Raw genomic sequence first — 24,023 nt, 5'->3', positions numbered from 1 at the left:
AAATCGGGAGTCTCCCGTCTAAATCAGGAGGGTTGGCATGTATGCTGTTCTAGTCACAACTAAGTTCCTATGGCTCCCTCCAGGGTTGCTGCAAGTAGAAGAGGAGGAGGATTAATAGGAGACAGACTTACACATGCTCATCAAACAGCACTTGCCCGAGTAGTTCAGAGTTACTCAAAGTAGCTCCTCTGTGAATCGTCCTCATAAAGACTATCCCCAGCGGCAGACTTAAAAGGGATTCGGGTTTCTTAATAAAGCAAGGCGTTGTGTGTAATGAGGGATAGATGGATGTGTCATAAGACACGGCAATAGGAGGCTTTATATGAACTATGAGAGGGAACTGACCATTGTTACTCCAAATTACACAGTGAATGGGGAGCTCCCAATCTTTATCACCAGAATATCTGGTTACAGTGGAAATGGGGTTCTGGGTATAACGGGTATGAACAACCAACATGGATCCAATGCTTACTATGATGTGTGGCAGTCCACACCCTGGGTAAATCACACATTGTTTCAAGACTGGCGTATAAAGCATCTGGCTGGGGGGAATAATTTACATACAGAAAATGGTGAAGTGATACATTTGGTCAAAAAAGTGCACTTGTTACAACATTACCTCAGCTTGCTGAAATAAGTCCTGGGTGGTCTTCAACAGGCCTTCCCCTCTACAAGCAGATCAAAAAGAAACGTCAGGTTAAACTCCTCGGACTGATACTGCACTGTTTCCTACAATCCCCAGAGTCTTGCACGCTGGGTGCGGCTTGACAACAATGACAGGGAAACGTGTATTGTATTGTTTATTTATATAGCGCCTATACACAGGCAAATATTTCAAAGCGTTCAAGGAGGGTGGGAAAATGGGGTGTAAAAACAACAGTTGCTCAGGGCCCTTGAAAATCTGAGATTATGATAGTCTGCACAGACAGAGTAAGTGCGTAAAAAGTGCATTTAACAGTATGGGATACAGCAAATAGGCCTGCCTGCGATTCTGCAGTTTAACAGTTCACTTAGGGGTGACAAGGGAGAACAGGCAGACGATCTTCATGCGTGTGCGTATGGATCGAGCAAGATTTGAGGGTCAAAGGGAGGGGGAGGATCAAGTGCACCCGGTCGGTTGAGACTGGAGTAAGTGCAGAGAGAGCCACACTCTTGGGTTAATTTCTCAGTGCATTGAGTGTGGGTGGGGTATAGGGCACGGAGGCAAGTGCGAGAGAGAAATTGGGCAGGGGTGCCAGGACTGGTGAGACTCTGAGGTACACCAGGCGGCCAGTCAGCATGCTGTAATAAGAGGGAGAGAGGGAAGAACAGAACTAGGTTAGCAGGCTAGAGGGAGAGAGTAGAAAGAGGAGAAGGGGAGGGTTTTGAGGAGTTTCCAGAATTTCAGGCGATCCAGCTCAATACGTGGGGCGGCATGGAGGCTATTCCAGAGGGAGGCACCTGCTGAGGATAAGGATCTCCCTCCAAATCTCTGCTTGGAGAACCGGCTCACTCGCAGAAGGTTGGAGGTAGATGAGCGGAGGGCTCGTGAGGGACAGTATTTAGGTAGGCGGTGTTGAAGGTAGGTGGGTCCCAGGCCCCAGAAAGCCTTGTGGATAATGCAGAGGGTCTTGAATTTGATCCTTGCAGCCACGGGGAGCCAGTGGAGGGATTGCAGCGCCTGAGAGATGCGGTCCCTGGGATTGAGGCCAAGAATAAGGCTTGCGGTTCTGTTCTGGATGAGTTGAGGGGGCGCAGGGCAGAAGCAGGGAGGTTGAGGCTGTTGCAATAGTCCAGCCTGGGGAGAACCAGGGCACTGGAGACAGTGAGCCTCTGGGGCAAAGTGAGAAAAGGAAGAGTACCTCTTGAGGAGGAGTAGCTGATAGTACGACTTTTTAGAGATGTCTGAAATGTGAGAGGAGAAGGAGAGAGTGGAATCAAAGATGACCCCAAGGTTTTTTGCTTCGCAGGTGGGTGCGGGTGCAGGGCCCTGGGAGGCCGGCCAGGTGGAAGCGGGAGCAGGGGTTCCAATGCGAATGAGCTCAGTCTTAGCGGTGTTGAGGAAGAGGTTGTCTGCAGCACACTATGACTGAATAGCGGACAGGCAGTCAGATATGAGCGAGGAGGAGGCGGCTGAGGATAGCTTGAAAGATAGTTATGCGTCATCCGCATAGCACTGGTAGTTGGAGGTGAAGGTGGCAATCACCCATGCCAGGGCAGCCAGGTGGACATTGAAGAACCAGAGGGAGAGTCTGATCCCTGGGGGACGCCACAGGTTGAGAGAGTGTTAGTCGAGCAAAAGGCTCCGAGTTCCACCTGGGATGGGCCGTCGGAGAGGAAGGAGGTTAACCACGCCAGAGCCTGACCTTATTCCCAGGGTGTCACGGATGTTGTGGTTAACCGCGTTGTTAGGAAAGATTTCGTAATTGTAGGTAATTTTCCTTCCATGTGGCAACCCCTAAACTTTTTGCTGTTGTTTTTCACCTTGTTCTTGACTTTGCCAGAGAAGTGCAGCCTTCTGCCGCACTCCTCTGGGCTTTCGCTCCTTTTCTTACGGGGAAACTGACATGCCCTTAAGACAGTCAGTACCGGGGAACGCTGTTTCCCGTAGTTTCTTTTATCATGTTGCGGCTTTAGTGCAACATGACACAAGAGGGCACTGTAAGCTAAGTTACAGCTCTCTTGGGTCTCTAGCCTTCTACAGGCCCTAGATACTCTTTTAGGATGGTATTTGATCGGTGCAAGTCATTCAGGGACTCGAATGGTGGCAGCGATCGTTTTGTGTATTTTGAGCTCCTTTTGGCGTTCTGAGCGCGTTTTTCTCACTGAACCCAAAATGGTGGCCTGGCTCCCAAAATGGCCAGACCACGAGGCTCCTTTGTCTTGTCCACTGACCGTCTTGCTCCCTTCACCTTCCCCAGGTCGAGCGACCCGGGGCCTTCCTTATTTGGGCATGTACTTTCCCGCGAAACGTGGTTGCTTTCGCGGGCTTCTACATGTCGTTTGTGTGCCTCCAGGGTGTGGGCTGGGATGTCTGGTCCCAATACACATCCTGGGTGCAAGAGAGTCTAGGGTAGTGTGAATGCCTGGGACCACCGTGGTCCGTGATTGGTCCACGTATGGTATGTGTGTTGATGAGCAGATCTCCCATTGGCTCCCCTCCGTTTTGGCGCGAAGGGAACCGTGGATAAGAGGGGGCTGGAAACACCACTACCATGTCGATCTCCTGAGTTCTCACGAACGAAGGAATACAGGAGCCAAGTATCCTGCAACCAAGAGGCTGGACCGAGGAAACGCTGGTGACCCGCTGAAGGACTCCTCCTTTGCACTGCTGTCGTCCTGTGAAACCCTTTCCTCCTTTGATCGAACCAGAAGGCCTGTACTGGTGCTTCGACCTTTGGAATAGCAGGAACAGCTATTCCCGGCGACTTCATCATCTCCTGCCAAGTAAGCCTTCGGAAGTGTCTCTGGGCCATCCAGTTGACTGACCAGCTTACAAGGGCGTCCTGCTCTGTAACCGCCGCCAGGTTGTGTTGTATTTCGAGTCCTTGTCACTCTCCCACGCTTCGTACACTTGGCGTTCCCAAGTCTGAAGGGAGGAGTGTACATTTGGCTCGGATACACACGGCCGCTCCGTTGTCCTGCTGCGGCAACAAACTGTGCTGGTTTCGTCGATTGGGACGTCTTTTTGCTCTACACGACTACGAGGCGTTCCCTGCTCTTCTGAACCTGCCAGCTGCTGAAATAAACGTGGAGAAGCCTGGGTCTGCTTGCTTCGGGGACCGGTGAGTAGTTTAGCTAGGATCTGGTCGCGCTCCTGCAGTAGCCCATTGCTTTTCCCCGCTGTGTAAAAACAGCACCCTTTTGTCCGTACTCGCGCTCTGCATCTGCTCGCTGTGGAGGCTGCGCTTGAGTTGCGGAACCTGTTCTCCTTCTGCTGGGCACTAACCCGAACTGCCTGACTTCCTCCGAAGAGCTTCCCCTTTTGCCCGTTGGCACCGGCGTGGCAGGTACTTTGAGCACAAGGCTCCACTCTTCGCAGGGCTCGGACTTCCATCTAGTTAGGTGCCTCTGAAGGCGAACTGAGTCTAAAGCGTTATCGCACTGCCTGTTTTCCTTCCCTTTCAGGTGGACTACACATTTCGTGCCTCTACTGCTTGCGACTGTCGTATTTGTATATATATTGTGTTGATATGGTATGTGTTGGTTTAATATTGTGATATTGTGATTTTCTCGCTACGGTCATTGTTTTAAAGGCCTTAAAATAAATGTGTATATATTTTTGATATAACAACTGTTTGGAGTAGTTTGTAAGCGCTCTTGCTTTGCGTGCTCATTGCGGGCTTTCAGTCACCCTCACCCCTCTTGAGACCTAGTCTTGACCGCCGCGATCGCTACCTTGATTGGTCTGGCTCGTCCAGAGGTTACCCTGTTCCAAGTAATTAGGTTGGCCTTCTGAACTTCTGCGCCACCAGGACAGAGTTCAGAAATCCGTCTTAACACGCGTCGAAGGTCAAGGAGAATGAGGATAGATGGGGTATTAGTGTCAAGATTTGAGAGCAGGTCTTCACAGGTGTTCAGAAGAGCAGTTTTGGTGCCTCTGGAGGCTCTAAAGCCAGACTGATGGTCATGGAAGCACCCAATAGATTCAGTGTGGAGGGTCAGCTGAGAGATAGCTAGCTTCTCCAGGAGTTTGCCCAGGAAAGGAGTGATAGAGATAGGGCAGTAGTTTGCTGGAATGGAGGGGTCGGCAGAGGGTGCACAAGGGAGTGCTTCAGGGCAGTTGGGAAAACTCCAGTGGAGAAGGAGAGATTGCAGAGATCAGCCAAACCTGGGGCGAGGAAGTCGATATTGTCTTAAATGGTTTTGGAGGGGCAGGGGTCCACCTGTTTGGATGAAACATTCATAGATCGGATTTGTCTGGTAACCTCATCGGGTGTGACTGGTGAGAGAGAGGAGAGGGTGAGTGGAGGGGGGGCCAAGTGAGGCTCAGGTGTTGGTGTATGCTGTGGTGTGGAAGAGAGGGTGGAAAGGATGTCTTGGGTTTTTGTGGTGAAGTGTGCAGCCAGGGCCGAGCAAAGGTCCTGGGTGGGCGTGACAGAGGAAGAGGCAGCTGCAGGATTGGCCAGCTCCTTGCAGACGTTGAAGAGTTTGGCCGTGTGTACAAAGTATATATTGTGTGGTAGCCAAAAATCCCAGTTATACTCTTGTCACGCTTGTTGGTCATTGATGTGGATCGTGTATGGGTACGCGCTGATAATACAACATAACCTTCACTGTCGCTCAGATCAGGATAATGAAAAAAAAAGCATGGTTAATGCAACGTAACCAACAGTCTTGTGGGCACCCTGGCTGGGGGTGCTAGACAATCAAGAAGCTAGGAACACGCTGTATTCAATTGCGTAAGCCCGCATTCTGAGCAGCCTGTGTGCAGCTCTGCCGGCGCCCACCATTACCCGACTGTCTTTGCCCTCTCAGCACCTGCAAATCTCACAGGTCGTCATGAACAATGAAAAGGGACTTTATAAGTGCACTGGCTCTAGGAACCTCTCTGTAAGGTCTATTTGTTTTAGTTTTTTTATTCGAAAGAGCCCTTAACACCCACATGGGAACTATTTGGTTGCCAATGGCAATATTGACCATTCCAGTAACGGCCGCACCATCTGCATGGCAGGGTCAGCCCGTCATCCCGCGTAATATATCCTCATCATATCAGGGTAAAGAAAAAATAATTAATATTGCAACTTAACCTGCACTGTCCAGAATATCAGTGTAAAGAAAAACCATGAGAACACAGCATTGGTAGACAGTATCACACAATATTTATAGTACAGAACTGAGCCAAGAGTATTGGCATAAAAGTGAAAAGCAACGCATGTGAGGAGTTGGCTAGCTGTTGGACTATTGTATTGGGGCGTTTTTCGTTGAGATGACACTTTTATTTATGGTATCCAGGCATTGCTTCGAATACATAGTTTCGAATGGCAAAGTTTTGGAAAAAAAATGCATCGAATTTTTTTTTTTTTTTAACTATAATGGGTTTTAAGGGATTGGGGGGACCCCCCCCATTAAAAAAATAAAAAGCATTTTTTCGATGCATTTCTTTTCGAAACTTTGGCATTCGAAACGTATGCATTCGATGCAATCACTAGGACCTTATTTAGATATCTGCTAAAGTCAGCGTCTGTAGAGAAGTTGTGCCCAGAATTAGCACTAAGGCAAGAATTGCACAAGTGCTTTGGGAAAATGTGTTTTTACACTAGGGCAACTCTTGCCTTTGTGCTAATACCGGGCAAACTTGCACTTGCACTGGGCACAATTCTGTAATACGGCCCTGAGCGTTTAGCAAAGGTTCACTATTATCACCAGGGAGTAGAACACACGCCCACATTGAAGCCTCTATTCCCATTGTAGTGGATGGGGAACAAGACAACGGAGAAGCACTTTTCAGAGCTTGTTCCCCTAGAAATCAGTAATACATTCATCCTAAATCCAGAGAGACCCGGTCCCCCATCTCCCACAGCCATCGCCTTGCCCCACTGAGCAATTAGGTCTCCTTACATCTGAATGAAGGCAACTCTTCTTCGGCCCAGGGGTGGAATGGCCAATAGATTTCCCGGTAGGCCCCAGCAGACTGGGCCTCTTTTGTTTGGTATTTCCAAATATTCCCATAGGAATAGGGTTGGTCTTGCTGAAAATTACTAATATGGGGCCACTTTGACCATTATTTTTAGGGCCTCTTTTGGCTCCCAATCCACCCCTGGCTCGGCCAATCAGAAACAAGGATTCCAAACAAATTGTGAGCACCATGACACGCTATTTGATCGGAATTCCATTTCCTGGCTTGTTCAGCCCAGTGAAAGGCTCCAGAGTGCTCTGCCAGCCGTCGCTGCTCTGCAGGCAGATGTGCCATCCAACAGCGCCGCCATGTCGCCTTTGCAGCACCAAGGAGTTTGAATGTCACGCCCAGCCTGGAGAGCTCATTCCCTTTTTTAAAAAAAAAATTAAAGGGTAGGCTTTAGCACCCAGGAGCGGGGGGCGTGGAATTCCCAGGCATTTGGTGCCCAGATGTCAGACTTAGCATCCTAAGTGAAGCGAGGGCATTAAGGAGGGATTTGGGAACCTAATGCCTCGGAATTCCACCTCCCACCGGTTGCCAAGGTGTTTAGCATCCATGCAGGGAGAGAAGACCTTAAAAAAAAAAAAGAAAAAATACAAAATAAAAAAAGGGAACAAGCCCTGCCGGAGCGGAGCAAGGCATCTGAAGTCCTCTGCATGGCCATGCGGTTGAATGCCATGTCTGCTTGGTGTGGAGTGCAACCATGCCAGGTAGGCTGTCGCATGGAGAAGGAAGCAGGAAGAGTGGGGGGGTGAAGCTACGATCTGGAGGACAAGCTAAGCAGGGTGGGGGGACAGACTGGAGGGGTGCCATTGAGGGACCCAACATCCGCACAGTGGGGAGCAAGGGGGAACCGACAGAGACCCAGAGCCGGGCAGGAAAGTGGATTTTTAGCAAATACCGGGTAATAGTGCTCAGAATTTGCATGGAATCCTCGTTCCTGATGGGCTGAACCAATCGAAACAGTCAATAAAGGCTGCCAATGAATGACGAAAGTCTGTTTTCAGAGAGCCAGAGAGCCAGAGGGCTGAGCGCATGCATGGTTATTGTTGGCCCTGGCACCCAATGAAGCACCCCAGCAAAGAAAAAACAGGATTGCTGACCCGAGTGAGAAACACCAGAGCGAACAATTTCTTTCATTAAAAAAAAAAGCCATATTTGCTTTGCCTTTGCCACACCCAAGAAAGAGGAGTCCTTATTTAGGGTCTGTAATGATTTTGGCGGAACACAAAGTGAACTACCTCCATCCATGTTTTTTTACTCGCAGGGGGCTCATGGCAATAAGAACCTGGCGAACAGGCCATCCTTCCTGTAAACTGCAACGCAAAGGCTGCGTTAAGCTTCCCTTGAGCTATTAACTTCCCTTGATTATGATTCAAACTCCCCCGTTTTCCGTTTTTACTGATCTTTACACATAAATATAGACAGAAATATGGCGGCGGAGCACTTAGACCTGCTGTAAACATCTGTAATCTCCAATCACACTCTATGGTGACGAGATTTGGGGTCACGCAAGGGTGACATCATTAGAAATGACTGAAAATTCCTTTCTTAACCAATGTCTTGAACCTATCGGGAGGTACACCAACAATTACGATACATGACAGCCATGTACACACTGCCGTCTTTCGGTACAAATCTTGGGTTTCTCACCCGGCCACAATCACTACCCAAAACTCAAAGTGGCTTCCTGTTCACTTGCTGTAACCTCACCTTCTCCTGACGAGCATGTACACTCTCCAAAACCTCCGCCATATTCACTTCTGAGCAAACGCTGCCACAAAGAGCAACCATCCTCAACTTCAAACTTCACTTCCTACACCTCATAAATCCAAATGGGGTATGACTGGTGATAGATGATGGCGTAAGCCTATAAGCAGCCAAGGCTTCTGACAGGACATCCGTCCTAACTAATCTTCACACCCTTGAAAAATCTATTCATCCTCTCCACCAACCCGTTGGTTGATGGGTTGTACAAAGAGGTCTTATGGTGCCTTATGCCCAACTTACTCAAACCTTCCTGCATACAAACGGACACAAATTGAGCCCCATTGTCTGTGACAATTCCATCTGGAACTCCTTCCCAGTCAAATACCTTGATTAGGAAATTTACTATTTTATCGGCAGTTACTGTATCCAATGCAGAGGCTTCCACCCATTGTGACGTGTAATCCACCAAAACTACTACAAACCACAAATCTCCACCAAGGGCATCCATAGGCCTACAATGTCCAGAGCCAACTTCGACCATACCTCCTTGTGAACCTCTACCAGATGATCCGGCTGGGGGTTGGGGGGGGCGCAGTGCCTTGCTCTTATCGCTTACAGAACACACCACACACTTATTCACAACCTGCTCTACGTCCTCATCCATCCCTGGCCACCAATAGGACTCCTGTAATCTCCTTTTAGTTGGGGGTCTACCCAGATGTCCTTTTTGCGCCAAACCCACAAGCTTAGACCTTAAACTGAAAGGAGGATCTAACCTTTTCCCCTCTCACCACAGCTCTTCGGACAACTCGTTCAAAATATGAACATACCCCTTTCCTCCTAGCTTGCTGTTCACGTCCTTCCATCTGACTCGCAAACCTTCCTTAATCCATGCCAACTCTGAAACCTCTGCACACTCCTTCTCCCATTCCCATTTATCTATGGCAGGAAGTACACACGTCACATGGGTGCTGACACCACGCTATTCTTCTACCTCATGAGAATCCCCCGGAAAATGAGACAATCTGTCACTATATTCCTTGACCCAGGAATATGTTCTACTATAAAATTTAATTCCTGTAGGTCCACCATCCATCTGGCTATCCTCTGGGAGACAGACCCCATCCCCTTGGTTTTTAAGACATACGTGAGGGGTTTCTGATCCGTTCTGATCACGTAGGGAATACCCCATAGAAATGTCCTAAAGTCAGTGGTCAAAGTGTATGAAAAGAAGTAGTGGAACTATGTTAACTGCTGGCCTGCCTGGCTCCCCACAAATTTCATCGCAACGCCTCCTCCCACGCACAATACAAACCCCCAAACAAATGCACCTCAGTGCAAGCTTCAACTGCTTCCTACAATCTTATTTTAAAACGAAACCATTAGAGAATGTTTTCAAAATGGCTCCATAAAATAAAAGTATAGGAAAAGTAAAACTTAATTTTAAAAAGTATAGTAGCACCGCTCCCAACCGCTCACGCCACCTTCGACCACTGCCTAAAGTGCTTAGATAACCAAGTGGCTGCCAGTGTTTCCCTTTCAATTAATGCATAACGTCTCTCAGCATCCCTGAGCACTCTAGATGCAAACGCAATGGGACGGAATTTGCCATCATGCCACTGTTCCAAAACTGCACCCAATCCAACATCACTAGCGTCCACTTTAAGTACTGTTTTGCGTCCCTTTCTCTATATTGTTTGTGACCGCAGATCTGCTCGTTCCGCATCATTGGTCATTTGTGGTCACCACAAACATGCATTGAACCAAACGGACTCCGGCTGCATTAACACGTTTGGGAAATCGGGCAGACACCGCCTGACTATGTACTACAGGAGTGACTTTTAGGCTTTCTAGAGCCGGCAACTCTAAATGCAAACAATGTTGTCCAGCCATCGCTTCACCAACTGCCTTCCAGTTTACACCCACGGTCTGGTGACCTCGTGCAAACAATACAACCAGGACAGCCATGAGTTTCCTCAGAAAACATGTGACACAGACGTGTACGATATTTCTGACGCTTGGTGTGCTCCCAGTATGAGGGGAAAGGGAAGAAAGAACCCTCCACCCTTTTTCGTGGGTCTTCAACCCAATGCCCTGATAAAGCGGACATGAGGACCTTTATGCACATCACCGCCGAAACGCTACATGTATGAGGGTACTGAAGGTGTTTCTACGCAAGGCTGCATGTCAATGTTTTGAGACAGACTACCTATCATCATCAAACCTTCCTTCTCATTTTTGTTCCCCCCCATTGCGTTGGAAGACCCCCACCTCGAGAGGCAGCTCCCACCTTGAGGGAAAGTGAGGAACAAAAGCCTACCTTCACAAAGAAGTGAACATTGGAAAAATATTTTGCCTTCATTCATTGGTATGGCACACTCCACCTCGAGTAGCAGCCTCTATCTCGAAGATAAAAAGTTTATTTACACAAAGGATTGAATAGCGGATCAGTATTTTTGCTTTCATTCACTGGCACATAAATCGGTTCCTTTTTGATTGATCCTTTACATAAACGTGACTACAGTGAATAAAACATACTAATGTTTTATTCACTGTAGTCACGTTTATGTAAAGGATCAATACTTCCATTAACTTTAACATTCTCTGATATTGTTTTGTGAAATTTATGTATTTGACTCATTTTCCAACTTACATTTTTGCACACAAGATGTGCCAGTGGTCATAATCTGTTAATTTGACATACAGTCTGTTTAAGTCTGAATTTGATTTGTGTTCTCAATTATAACTGAAACCTCTATACCCAAGTTGAATTTAATGATCACAATTTATTAAACTGTCAAAAGGATGTTCTATTGTTTGAAATTATGTATCTTTTATATTAGTGTTCACTTCTCAAGAATACATATGAGCAAAAAATCGCAAATCTATTTTTGGTCTATCTGGCATACAAATAACAAATTCATTTAGAGTCTTAGACAAACTAGTGGTTGGTCCAAGAAGTTCTCAAATAATATAACCCTTGTGTAACCAACCCCACATGTAGCAGTACCCTTGTTTACATTTCTCCTAGGGTTGAACAAACCCAGGGACAGTGCACCGTCCACATCCTGCTTCAATTTGACAAACTCCCGTTGGCAATGCACCGACCATTCAAAACGGATGTTCTTTTTTAACAAAACATGCATGCACACAATTTTTTCTGCGTAAAATGGAATTAACTTTACGCAATATTCGGTCATACTCAGGAAAGGCGGAGTTGCTCTTTATTTACTGGAGAAGGTGCCTCTCTCATTATCTTCACCAATTCCTCTTTAAGCCTTATCCCTTTTGCATCTAACGTGTGCCCCAAATAGGTGACGCTGGGAACGCCAACCTGGCACTTAGGCACAGTCAGGCCACTTTTCCGCAATACTTACATCAGCTGAATCACTCTTCTGTCATGTTCTTTATGATCCATGCCCCAAAATAGAAGATCATCTTGGAAGTAACCTACCCCTTGTACCTCCCTGAATAGCATCTGCATCAACCGTTGGAAAACGGTGGAGGCAGATGCCAAACCAAATGGCATGCTGCAAAATCAGTACAGCCCACAAGGTGAGACAAAGAAAGTAAGGGGTTGAGACTACTCATGCAAATTTATCTGCAGATAAGTGGAAGACAAATCAAACGTGGAAAACCATGCTGCCTGTCCTACTGTTGCTAAAAGTTTGTTGATGTTGTGCAAAGGATGGCTGTCAACCCATGTATTGGCATTCAGCTCTCTTAAGTCAACACACATCCTGAGACCCCATTCGCTTTGCATGTCAAAACTACTGGTGACAACGACTCAGAGGATTCAATCTCCTCTATTATTCCTGCATCCATGGGTTCCCTTTTCAATCCTTCTCTTGCTAGCATTGGTACACTCCTGACCTAATTGACCTTGGGCACCACCCCTCTCTTCAACACTATTTTATGGGGAAAACCATCCAACATACCCAACTTCTCTGAAAAAACAGTTGAAAATGTATCCTGCAAATATTCAGCGGTCACATCTCCTCCCATATGCATTCACTCTCCTTCCTCCACGCATAGTACATTACTGTAGGAAAGAATATTACCTGGGCGTATTTCAATTTCTGGGGCAGCTTGCTAATCCCAACCTAGGACACCATCTCCCTTGTGTGCCACATATAGCTTTCCTTTAGTAGCACAGCCCTTAAATTCTATTAGTGCCCATTCGTATCCTAGAACCTTTATGGGTACCTGACTATATACATAGGGGTTGAGGTCAGGAAGCTCAAGTGTAGACAATGACATTGCATAACTTCTTGTGTATAGTTCTAGAGATATCATAGTGTATGGTGATCCGGAATCCACCAACATTTCTATATCTACACCATTTTAGTGAGTACACCCCATGGCCCTTTTTTGGGTGCCCCGCCCACACACAATAGCACACCTTTGCATGCTCCTTCACTCATGTATCCCACTGCTCCTTCACACCCCCATCACCATTCTTATGGTTTGTTTTCCCTCAACGTTCAATCTGCACACTCTGGCAAAATGTCCTCTCACATTACATTTTCTACATTCCAGGTGGGGCATTCTTTGGCACCAGTGGCATGGCCATGCCATTCACATCTTCTGCAAGACTGTTCACAGGACCTGACGGTCCTCAATGGTTCTTGATGGCGTCCTTCTCTCCTCTGTCAACTCTCCCCCTTGTTTCTCCACTTCTCCTCCTTGGTACATTGGCCTGTACGTGTTTGCCTAGGCCAGTCTTGTCGCTTTTCTCTGTTACGGCCAATCCAAAGTCTTTCCCTTACTTTGGCATTACTGGTTTTCATCATCACCTGGTCCCTTATGTTCTCCTGCAGTATACCAGTGAACTTGCAGGTTGAAATAAGAGTGTATAGTGCTGTAACATATGAGTCAATTGACTCGCCCACCCCTTGCACCCTCGAAAAGAAATGGTACCTTTCCAGTACCACATTAGGCCTTTTACCAAAAAACGCCCTACCAGCTTTTTCAATGCTGTTTCATACATGCTCACTACTGTCTGTACTTCCCCACCACCGGGGATACACGCATCTTCACCAGGCAGATGTCCAAATACTCTGAGGCCCTCAGTTTCCAAACAGTTCAAAAGTGCTGCTTCCTTCTATTCATCAGAATATTTAGTGCCACCAGCCGTCCTTACGTACACTTTCAAAGCATCAATCCAGAGGTCCCATGATGCCGAGGGTGCACCTGGATTTGCCAGAAATGCGGGTGGAGGCCTGGCATTGCTCTGTTGCATGGTGGTGCCTCAGCAAGGCTTCTCTTGTAATGCCCACTAAAATGATGGGTACCGCACACCTTGTTTTGCTGCAACTTGTCCCAAGGTGAGCTGCACTCACTTACTTGTTCACTTCAATGCAGGGCGGGGACTGCGAGTGCTCTGCTCCTAAATTACTATGTTACTGCTTGGATCTGCGTATGTGGTGCGACCGCCTGTGGGAGTCGGGTTGCTATGCAACCAAAATGCCACCACGTAAACTACTTTGTAGCGTCCTTTACTCGAGGTGCGGTGGTTTTGCTTTGAGCCTGCAGGGGAGGGCGAGCTTGCGTCGCTTTTCAGCTGGTGCTCCCCGTGCCTTTCCTCAAAGCAATGGGCGAGAGAGCTTGTCTGCTGCTTGCCTATGCCCCTGGTGGAGTCCGGGTGCGAAGACATAAGCACACCTCGGCTCACTGGCGTAACAGGGGCCCCCACAGCCCCCGAGGTGCGGGGGGCCCCACCAGGACATGTCCTGGGATGGGGCCCCACTGGCGAATTTTTATTTTTTTTTTCAAAAAAAAAAAATCTTTCTTTTTGAATTCAGTCTTCATTCATGAAGAAATTATTTCTGTAACAGAAATAATGTCTTTATGAAGGCAGAGTGACTACAAAAAGAACATTTCTTTTTGAAGTCTGAGGCCTCCGCCCTCCCCATGGCATGGAAGATGCTAGGCTCGAGGCCTCCATGTCCTGGGGTCGGGGGAGCCCTATGATTTCAAAAAGAAATAGGGCCTTATTACGAGGCAGGCGGAATGGGTTTAACGGCGCTGATAAAGGTGCCGGTGCCCTTAATCCCATTCCGCCCTATTACGAGGATCCCTTGCGGGACCCACTCTGGATGTCTGGTCAGACCAGACATCCTTTGCGGGTCCCGCAAGGGGACCAGGGAGCTAACAACAGACCCGTTATTAACGGGGCCTTTGTTAGCTCCCTCCCCATTCCATTGAGCCCTATGGGGGTTGAAATGGGAATGGGGATGTGTTCCCTGAATGGGGAAATACCGGGTCTTCCAAGGTTGGAATGGCCCCGTATTTCCCCATTCAGGGACCACGGACCCGGACCCGAGTTTGGAGGCAGCCGTGGACTTATTAAGGGCCAATGCAGCCGTGGACTTGTTAAGGGCCAATCCGACGCCGGCAGGTGGACGCCGGCCCCCCTCCCCAAGGCCCACCTTTGTAAGGCCCTGTTTGTCACCCTGTGACTCCATTCCTCTCCCCCCTTCTCTGCATCTCCTTCACCCTCTCCTGGGGACTCCACCATCAGACGAGGCTGCGTTGGGCATGGGGGACTCATGCTGCTGAAATGGACACTAGCATGCAGTGCTTGGAGCAGGACGCCATTATGCACTCGAAACTACCGCTAATTGCAGAACTGCGCTCTCCCACTTCGACAGGCATATTACAACATTGCCGGTGAGTGCGCACTACGGATTTATGGGACTTTGACTGTGTTATTGCGCACTGCCTCACCAGGGCCATATGCTTCTAACCACCTTCCAAGATGGCGGCACGAATCTCTGTTCCCTTTGTGCCTACCCACCACAGCCCCTGCTGCAGCGTGATTGGTCTCTGGCCTGCTGTTAAGGGCCAATCCGACGCCGGCAGGTGGACGCCGGCCCCCCTCCCCAAGGCCCACCTTTGTAAGGCCCTGTTTGTCACCCTGTTCGTTGCCCGGTTCGTAAGGTGAGCCCCCTCCATGCCGTCAGTTTGCCTGCGACCCCCCCACCCTCCGCTCCCCCCAGTATGCCTGCGACCCCCCTCCCCACCCTCCGCTCCCCCCAATATGCCTGCGACCCCCCCACCCTCCGCTCCCCCCAGTATGCCTGCGACCCCCCTCCCCACCCTCCGCTCCCCCCAATATGCCTGCGACCCCCCCACCATCCGCTCCCCCCAGTATGCCTGCGACCCCCCCCACCCTCCGCTCCACCCAGTATGCCTGCGACCCCCCTCCCCACCCTCCGCTCCCCCCAGTATGCCTGCGACCCCCCTCCCCACCCTCCGCTCCCCCCAGTATGCCTGCGACCCCCCTCCCCACCCTCCGCTCCCCCCAGTATGCCTGCGACCCCCCCCACCCTCCGCTCCCCCCAGTATGCCTGCGACCCCCCTCCCCACCCTCCGCTCCCCCCAGTATGCCTGCGACCCCCCCCCCACCCTCCGCTCCCCCCAGTATGCCTGCGACCCCCCTCCCCACCCTCCGCTCCCCCCAGTATGCCTGCGACCCCCCCTCCCCACCCTCCGCTCCCCCCAGTATGCCTCCCCTCCTATTTGAGAGTCTCACGCGAGTGTCTGTGTGCCCCCTTGCCCCCCACTTTAGTGTCTGTTTTCCCCCCTCCTGCCCCCTCTGAGTGTGTGCCCCCCCCTGCCCCTCCTTGAGTATCTGTGCGCCCTCACCCTGCTTGCTCCCCCCCTCCTTTTGCTGTGTTCCACCCCCCTTCCTGCCTCCTTACCTTCCCCCCTCCTCACTTCCATCCTCTCTACCATCTTCCTCCCCCCCCTCCTTTTCTCCCTCCTCTTCTGACTCCCCCTCCTAGCACTTACTGGTATCACCTGTTCCTTGACTCCTGATAGCAGCTTGTCTGTCCCCCCTCGTCCCCCACTTGTACTCTCCCTCCCCTACTTATCAAATTTTGTCACCGACTTTTTTGCTATGTAGCGTGCCTTGTTCTCCTTCCATCTCCGTCCCATGGCCCCCCCCTCCCTCCCCTCCTCTTGTTCCACCTGCACTGCGTAAATGGTCGTCAGACTTAGTAATGTTACTGCTTGCTTTGTTTCTCCTTCCTATCCATTACCTCTTGCCTTACTTGTTCTATGCACTTGCACTATCAGAAATGTCGACAGGCCTATTATGATAGTTATTTTCACATTCTGTATTGTTTCAAGGGCTTCTCGGAATGTAACTGTATTTTCCTATGTCCCCTCCCCCCCTTGAAGCGCTTTGAAACACATTGTGTATAGGCGCTATATAAATAAACTATCATAATGAGGCCCATAGTTTATTTTTGAAGTCACTCTGCTTTCACAAAGAAATTATTTTGATTATGATTTGGTCCATAACAGAAATAATTTCTTCATGAAGACAGAGTGACTACAAGAAGAAACAATAGGCCTCATTATGGGTTTGCCGGTAACCGTGCGGGTGCTACCAACAGGTTGCCGCCGGTCCCGTAATGATTTACTGGTGCCCAACTTCCCGGTAACACCAGGGAATTACAACCCCGGCGGTCTGGGAAATCAGGCACCGGCAAATGGTAAGTCCCAATTTCCATAGAGTCCTATTGGACTCTATGGGAATGGGGACCACGGAAGCACCGGCACCGTTAATAACGGTGGTGGTGCTTCTATGAAAACTCTGCGGGTGGGTGCCATTCTACCCGGCAGGTCTGACCTGCCGGGTGGGACGGCAACCGCCCGCAGAGCTGTAATATGCCGGTCCGGAAACAATGGCGCAGGTAAGCTTACTGGCACCGTTGTTTCCAGACTGGCAAATTTGTAATGAGGCCCAATTTCATTTTGAAGTATTAGGGCTCCCCTTAACCCCATGATGTGTGCGTGTGTGAGTGTATGGTGAACGGGTGCACACTTAAATGTACGGGTGGCTGCCTGGGTGTGTGTGCCTGTATGGTGAAAGGGTGCACACTTAAATGTATGGATGGCTGCCTGGGTGTGCCTGTATGGTGAAATAATGCACACTTAAATGTATGAATGGCTAGGTGTGCATGTGTGTATATGGTGATTGGTGTGTGCGCTTGCATTCAGGGGCGCAACAAAACCTACATTTCGGGGGGCTAACCTTTCAAATGTTGGAAGAGGCGCTAACTTCATGGGCGGTGGGGGAGGGGCAAACTTATTTGTTTGGGGGCATCTAATTTCTTTACTCATTTTAATGAGACTATTCTAGTGCAGCTTCAATGTTATAAGCAATTAACTCTCTCCTTTAAGGTTGAAAGCACCCAGTTATGGACTGCTGTCAGAATGAGTGGTCTCCTGTTACCCCTCTACCCTTCCAATCACTCCCCTGGCATGCACGTATTAAACCCACATCACGATTTCAATTGCATAAAACATTTGGCATTTGAAAGCAGGTACAAACAGTAAAATGCTTTATGTTAGTATTAACTGGGCTCTTGTTAACAGCGAAACCCAGGTGCCATTTAACATCTGCGCCCTGTTCTGCCTGGCAACCGCTCTAAAGGTCATCCAGGTCGAATCAACAAACATAGCCCAAAGTTTCAGGGGGAGTGCTGAATCCCAGTCAACTCAATGGTGTTGCACCAATACTGTTTAATGTCTTGATTACTCATTACTACTAGCCCTATTCTTCCTTGTCCCAGTGTGTATGAGAAAGTACTTGTGTATAAGGCACTCTGCCTCATACACAAGTACTGGGATGAGGTAGAGGTACATGGAGGTAATGCCTGACTTAGCTACCTGTACTCTTCATTACTCCTAGTCCCACTCTTCCTCATCTCAGTACTTACCTGTGAGGCAAAGAGCCTCATATGTAAGCTCTGGGTCAAGGAAGAGTGACATGGAGGTAATTCTGGGCCAAGGAGCTGATTTTGGAGGTTGGGGTAGGGGTGTTAGGGAGAGCGGATGTGTGGAGGGGGTAAGATTGTGCAACAAATCATAATGCTGTCCATGTCCAGGTTAAGCAGGCATGATATGTGGTATTAGTGGCTAGAGAGGCATTTTGGTGCAGCCAGTCTAGTCATTCCTCAGTTTGGTGTGACTTTTTTTAACTGGGCATTTCCGATAAAGCAGTCCTGCTAAGTGAATTACCTGGCTAGACTGCCATTTGGGTGCTGCCAGTCTAGCCATTTCTTACTGCGGCATTGAATATATTTCTGGGCATCTGTGATCAAATTATATGATATAAGTCATTTAAAATTCACCGGTACACAAGTGTTTCTAGGTGCGACAAGGGAGGGAAGATAGAGGTAAGACAAGACAAACAATCTTACTGAGCCTTGTGTCATTCAGATCCTCCAAGTGCGAGGGGGGGAAGTGCAAGTGAGAGAGGAGGGAAAAACAGGGCAGCAATGCTCTGAGTAAGTGCAGTCAGGACCGCGTGGCTCTGGGTATTGCAAGGCGAACAAGGGACTGTAATGTTACAGTTACAGCCCCTAAGTGCTTGGTAGGCCCAGAGGCAGTGCAAGGGTGACTGATCAAGAAAGAGTCTGGACTCAGTGAGACTCTGATGGTAGCCAAGCAACCAGTCGGTACAGCGGACATGTAGGTCAGGTAGGCCAGCAGGGGAGGGAGAGAGAAAGCAGCAGAGAAGAGGAACGTTTTGAGCTGCTTCCGGAACTTCCGGTGGTCCAGCTGAAGTTTGAGAGGGGCAGGGAGGCTATTCCAGAGGGAGGCACCTGCAGAGGAGAGAGATCTACCCCCACTCTCTGCCTGGAGAAGTGTCTAACCCTTAGAGAGTTGTCGGTAGCTGAGCGAAGGGCTTGAGAAGGAAGATATTTTGGAAGAGAGCGTTGGATGTAGTGCGGGCCCCAGGCCCAGAAAGCCTTGTGGACAATGCAAAGGGTGTTGAACTTGATCCTTGCAGCAACTGGGAGCTAGTGGAGAGATTTCAGGGTTGGAGAGATACGATCCCTGGGCTTGAGGCCAAGGATAAGTCTTGCAGTCCTGTTCTGGATTATTTGCAGAGGGTGGAGAGTAGAGGAAGGCAGATCGAGAAAGAGGCTGTTGCAGTAGTCCAGCCTAGAGAGAACCAGGTCTCTGGAGACAGTGAGCCTCTGGGGGAAAGTGAGAAAGGGAAGAGTTCCTTTGAGGAGTAGCTGGTAGTGGGACTTCTTGGCGACGTCCGAGATGTGAGGAGATAAAGAGAAAGAGAGAGCGGATTCAAAGATGACACCAAGGTTGTTTGCCTCAAAGGAAGGGCCCAAGGCGGGCAGGCAGAGTGAGAGAGGGGAAAGCAGGGGCAGGAGTCCAAATGAGAAGGATCGCCATTTTACTGACATTAAGACAGAGATCGTTGGAGGCACACAAATCCTGAATCGCGGATAGACAGTCAGGAATGAGCGAGAGAGTAGAGGAGTCTGAGGGGAGCCTGAAGGAAAGCGGAGTGTCAGCCACATAACACTGAAAGTTAGAGGAGAAGATAGAGTTCAGGTGGGCCAAAGGGGCCAAGTAGAGGTTGAAAAACCATGGTGAGAGGATGGAGCAGAGAGAAAGGGACCAAGTTGGTCCTGGGAGGGGCTGTCCAAGAGGAAGGAGGTCAGCCCCTCAAGGGCATGATCCGTGATGCCCAGGTTCTCATGGAGTCGACTGATCAGGATTCAGAATGGCGTGGTTGACTGTGTAGAAAGCAGAGGAAAGATCAAGGAGGATGAGGACAGAAGGAATGCTGGAATCAAGGTTAGAGAGCAGATCTTTACAGGTGTTCAGGAGAGCAGTTTCAGTGCCTCTGGTAGCTCTGAAGCCAGACTGAAGGTCATGGGGACAACCAACAGATTCTGTGTGGAAATTAAGATGGGTGATGGCCAGCTTTTCCAACAGTTTGCCCAGAAAAGGGAAGATGGAGATTGGGTGATAGTTTGCCGGGCAGGCAGGATTGGCAGATGGCTTCTTGAGGAGTGGGTGCATAAGGGAGTGGTTAAGGGGAGAGGGGAACATTCCAGTGGCAAAAGAGTGATTACAGAAATCGGCCAAGGCTGGAGCGAGGGTGTCAATATGGTCCTTGATGGTTTTGGAGGAGTAGGGGAGCCCCTGTTTGGATGACACTTTCATAGATCGGACTTGTCTAGAAACCTCGTCAGGTGTTGTCAGAGAGTAAGAGGAGAAAGGAGGTAGAGATGGCCAAAGGGGGGCCAGTAGAGGAAGAGGGAGAGGAAGAGGAGATGAAGGACAGGAGGTTTAGCAGAGAAGTGAGATGACAGAGTATACAGAGGGCCTGGGAGGGAACAGGAGAGGTAAAGGCCGCAACAGGATTGACCAGTTCCTTGCAGATTTTAAAGAGTTTGGCCGTGTTGTTAGAGGCCACAGGCTTGAATGTGTGTTCTCTTCTTGATGAGTGTTAATGTTTCGACTGGCATTTTGGTGCAACCAGTCTAGGTATGTCTAAATGTGGCCTGGCATGCTTTACTGTAACAATATTACGCGTCTACACTGGTCTACATTGTGTAGCCAGTTGGTCATGTTTACATTGTGGCATGGCATTTTTAATAGAAAAGTAATGGTCCTGTGCACTGTTGGTGACTTGCATCTATTGGATTGGTGTTACCCTACAAAACAATTGCACACACTCTGGCTTTTTAAGCAATTTTTCTCAGAAAGTTTGCTGTATATTGCATTAAAACACATATTTATATCTTTCTCCTAGTGCAGTGTGGCATATCCCTTCAGCAGGACGTTCGTGCATATTTCACAAGCTTGATAATCTATGCCGGCCCAGAGTTCGGCGTGACCAGTGATTTGTTGCCAAGTTGGGGGGCCCCCTCATCATGGCTCGCAGGGGGGCCCGCACATTTTGTGTTACACCACTGTCTCGGCTGCGGGGAGTGGTGGAGCGGGCTCCCGTGGTACAGCTAGGGAGGCCCGAAAAGTGTGTTTCAGTGCACAGTACACACACGTTAAGGTCTCCGGAAGGTACGTTTACTGTTGATCCTTGTCGCCAGTAAAGTATGGATGTCCCCACAGGAGATGCAGGTACAGAACATACGTTTATTGGTAAAAACGGACCTCAGCCACCTAACCGCTCCCCCAGCTCCAACTGCTGAACATCGTGGAACCCTGGATGGAAAACAATACACCAGGGTTCCATTACAACAGGTCCCTTCCCAGTCAGCAGGGGAATATTCAGGGCTTGCATTAGAGGTAAAATGGAGCCAGAAACAAGAAAAGAATGAAAGCCGAGTGACCACACCCCTCCCCGTCCTAGTGTATGGCTTCCTCTCCTACTATAGACTCCAACATTGTCACTTTCTTTTAAAAATACGGGAGGGATGTTTCGAGGTGGGTGGACAGGGCCTGGCGATTATTTTACACTTTTAGTCAGGCGTGCAACACCATTGAGCTGCCCAAGGTTTCAGCCCCCGCCACCCCCCACCCCCCTTCTGAAATTTGAGTTGAGGTGCAGGGCTTTTTCTTACTCAGAGAAGGGAGACAAGTCTTTCCCAAATCAGGCGTGTGTTACTGTGTTCCTTTCAGAAACATCTATTTACACAAACGGAGCAAAACTTTAAAGCTGCTAGCTTCAGGAAAGGCTTCCACCACTGGACTGCCTTACAAAAATGAAATGCCCACATGCACATCAGCCCCCTCCCCACGGATGCAAGCGGACATATACCAACGTTGTGCGTTCTGTCACATCCGAGGGGAGGGGGGTGATGTGCAGTTTGCTTTTTGTTAGGCAGAGAAGCGAGGGAAGCATTTTCTGAGACTAGCAGCGTGAAAGGGCGTTGCATGTTAGCTCATTATGTATGTTTGCAAGGAGTGTGTATGTAATGTATGGGCCGGTAATGCGCCCCCCCTGCTCGGGTAATATTGCTTAATTTGTCCTTGCAGCACAGTGAATGATGGGGGGATCACGATCATTGCAGTACAAAACATCTGGAGAGCTGCAAACCCCTGGTCAAGGCTGAAGCCAGGGTTACTTCTTTGCGAGTCCGTGGGCCCAGTGAAGCGCAGTGTACATTTCCTCACGGACCATTTATGTGATGGCACGGTGGGTGCCCCTCGTATCTGGACATCCCCATCTAAAACTTAACTAGAGTCGGGGAGTTCATGTTTACTGGGAGTTCATGTTTACTCGGCACTGTTCTTTTTAGGACAATGTCTGATGTCTGCGGGGTTCAGGGCGACCGAGAAAAACCACGCATCTTCCTTTGGTTTAGAATCAGATATTTAGGTTTATCGAAGACAAGCAGGACTGAAGGTTTCTACCGCTAGAGGGCGCACCTGGCCTGTATTTGGATACTTAGTAATGATCAGCGTTCCTGGTCACATGCCGTGTCGCCCTGCATCACTAAATTCCCGTTCACGCTCTGGCTGTTTTACTACGAAACGCCTTGCAGAGTGTTTTCCTCTCCCAAAGCACTGGCAAGAGGGGTTGATTTATACATTTAGAAAGCATTTCTTCTTTGAACTGTTCCAGTCTTTCTCAACATTAATCCATAAGAAGAGTGTCACAGCCAGGGGCTCTGCAAGACAAGCCATCCAGCCCCCCAAGTCTAACCATCATATGTAGGCCAAGAGGGCACAAAATGCAAACTGCAGGGGGCTGGCAGCCTTCTAAATAAATACCCACAACCCAAGCCCAAATCATCTACATTTGAGCGAGGAAACAAAATATATTCAATTCATGTCAATAAATGCACACAAATCAACTTCATATTTTATTTTCATCACCATGTGTTTTTAAAATAGTATTTCAGTTCTTTTTTCCCCCGGGTATATAACAGTTTTACTTTGGACACGAATACACTATTAACGTAACACATTAATTGGTAATAATGTCGTATTCAAAACAGTAGAATATCCCGGATATAAGAACTGCTGGTTTGCTTTATTGTAAGGAACAGAGTCCAGCGCATTGGTTAGTAAGCCCCCCAAGAGCACCTCAGCTCCCTGCATCAATTCACCATTAGCACCTTGGGCGCGGGCACGTGCCTATCTGGCTTTTCGGAACGCGGGCTGTGTTCTATGGTACAAGCCCGCGTTCCGAGTAGCCTGGGTGGCCAGGGCCCCCTTCCCTTCACCACTTAGCACCTGTGTAGTTCCATACACAGGTGCTAATGGTGGGTTCTTTTTCCTCAAAAGAAAAAAAATCAAAATGACCTTTGTTGCGTGGCCCGGCACCGCGCAGTGCTGCTGTCAGCAAAGTCCCTTTTCATGTTGATGAAGTCACAGTCATCAACCTAGAAAATGGACTTTGCTGACAGCAGCACTGTACGGAGCCGGGTTGTGCAACAAAGGTATGTTTATTATTCGTGGTTGGCACTGCTTGTAACTCTAGAGCACAGGAGGGTGGGCTGTGCTGCCGCATGCAATCATGAAATGGCAACCTTGTTTTCACACTAGAAGGAACTAGGAATGGCAATCTGCCACTCTTGGAACCTTCTCAGAGGGTGAGTGTTATGCATTCATCTAGCACTTAGATCGCCTGTGAAATGTAGTACTGATGATGGTACATAGATGGAACCCAGGAGGTAAACATTGTTGTTTGTACAGCTAACTTATTTCTCCTCTCGCGCACTAGCAGAAGGCACGGTCTCACTCTACACACCCTGCACTAACATAACACAAACACTATTGCACAACACCTGCCGCACGAATGAAGCTACTTTCAACAAAAGAAATTCAAACTGCAACTTCCCACATAAGTATGCCCTCAGACACAATCCCTGCCTTCAGTCCATAGTATACCTCAGTTGCGCCCATACACACTCCATATAGACATGGGTGACTAGCAGGGTCTTGGCCACTCTTGCATAACTTTAATGGCTGA

General features: G+C 48.9%; 1 protein-coding gene across 2 annotated transcripts in view; it reads right to left on the bottom strand.

The window, feature by feature from the left end:
- The window catches only part of CTNNAL1 (catenin alpha like 1), a 989,054-nt gene that overhangs the window by 33,195 nt on the left and 931,836 nt on the right, over window positions 1–24,023 (bottom strand). For both annotated transcript variants that reach the window (XM_069620628.1, XM_069620627.1), the window contains exon 15: window positions 620–668. In XM_069620628.1, the coding sequence (XP_069476729.1) occupies window positions 620–668 (49 nt within the window). The remainder of the gene's footprint in view (window positions 1–619; window positions 669–24,023) is intronic.

The sequence above is a fragment of the Ambystoma mexicanum genome, chromosome 5q (assembly GCF_040938575.1).
Source record: "Ambystoma mexicanum isolate Mex_15411 chromosome 5q, UKY_AmexF1_1, whole genome shotgun sequence".
In the NCBI taxonomy this organism is placed as follows: Eukaryota; Metazoa; Chordata; class Amphibia; order Caudata; family Ambystomatidae; genus Ambystoma; species Ambystoma mexicanum.
The sequence above is the reverse complement of the archived record's forward strand: the minus strand, read 5'-3'. Positions and strand labels throughout refer to the sequence as shown.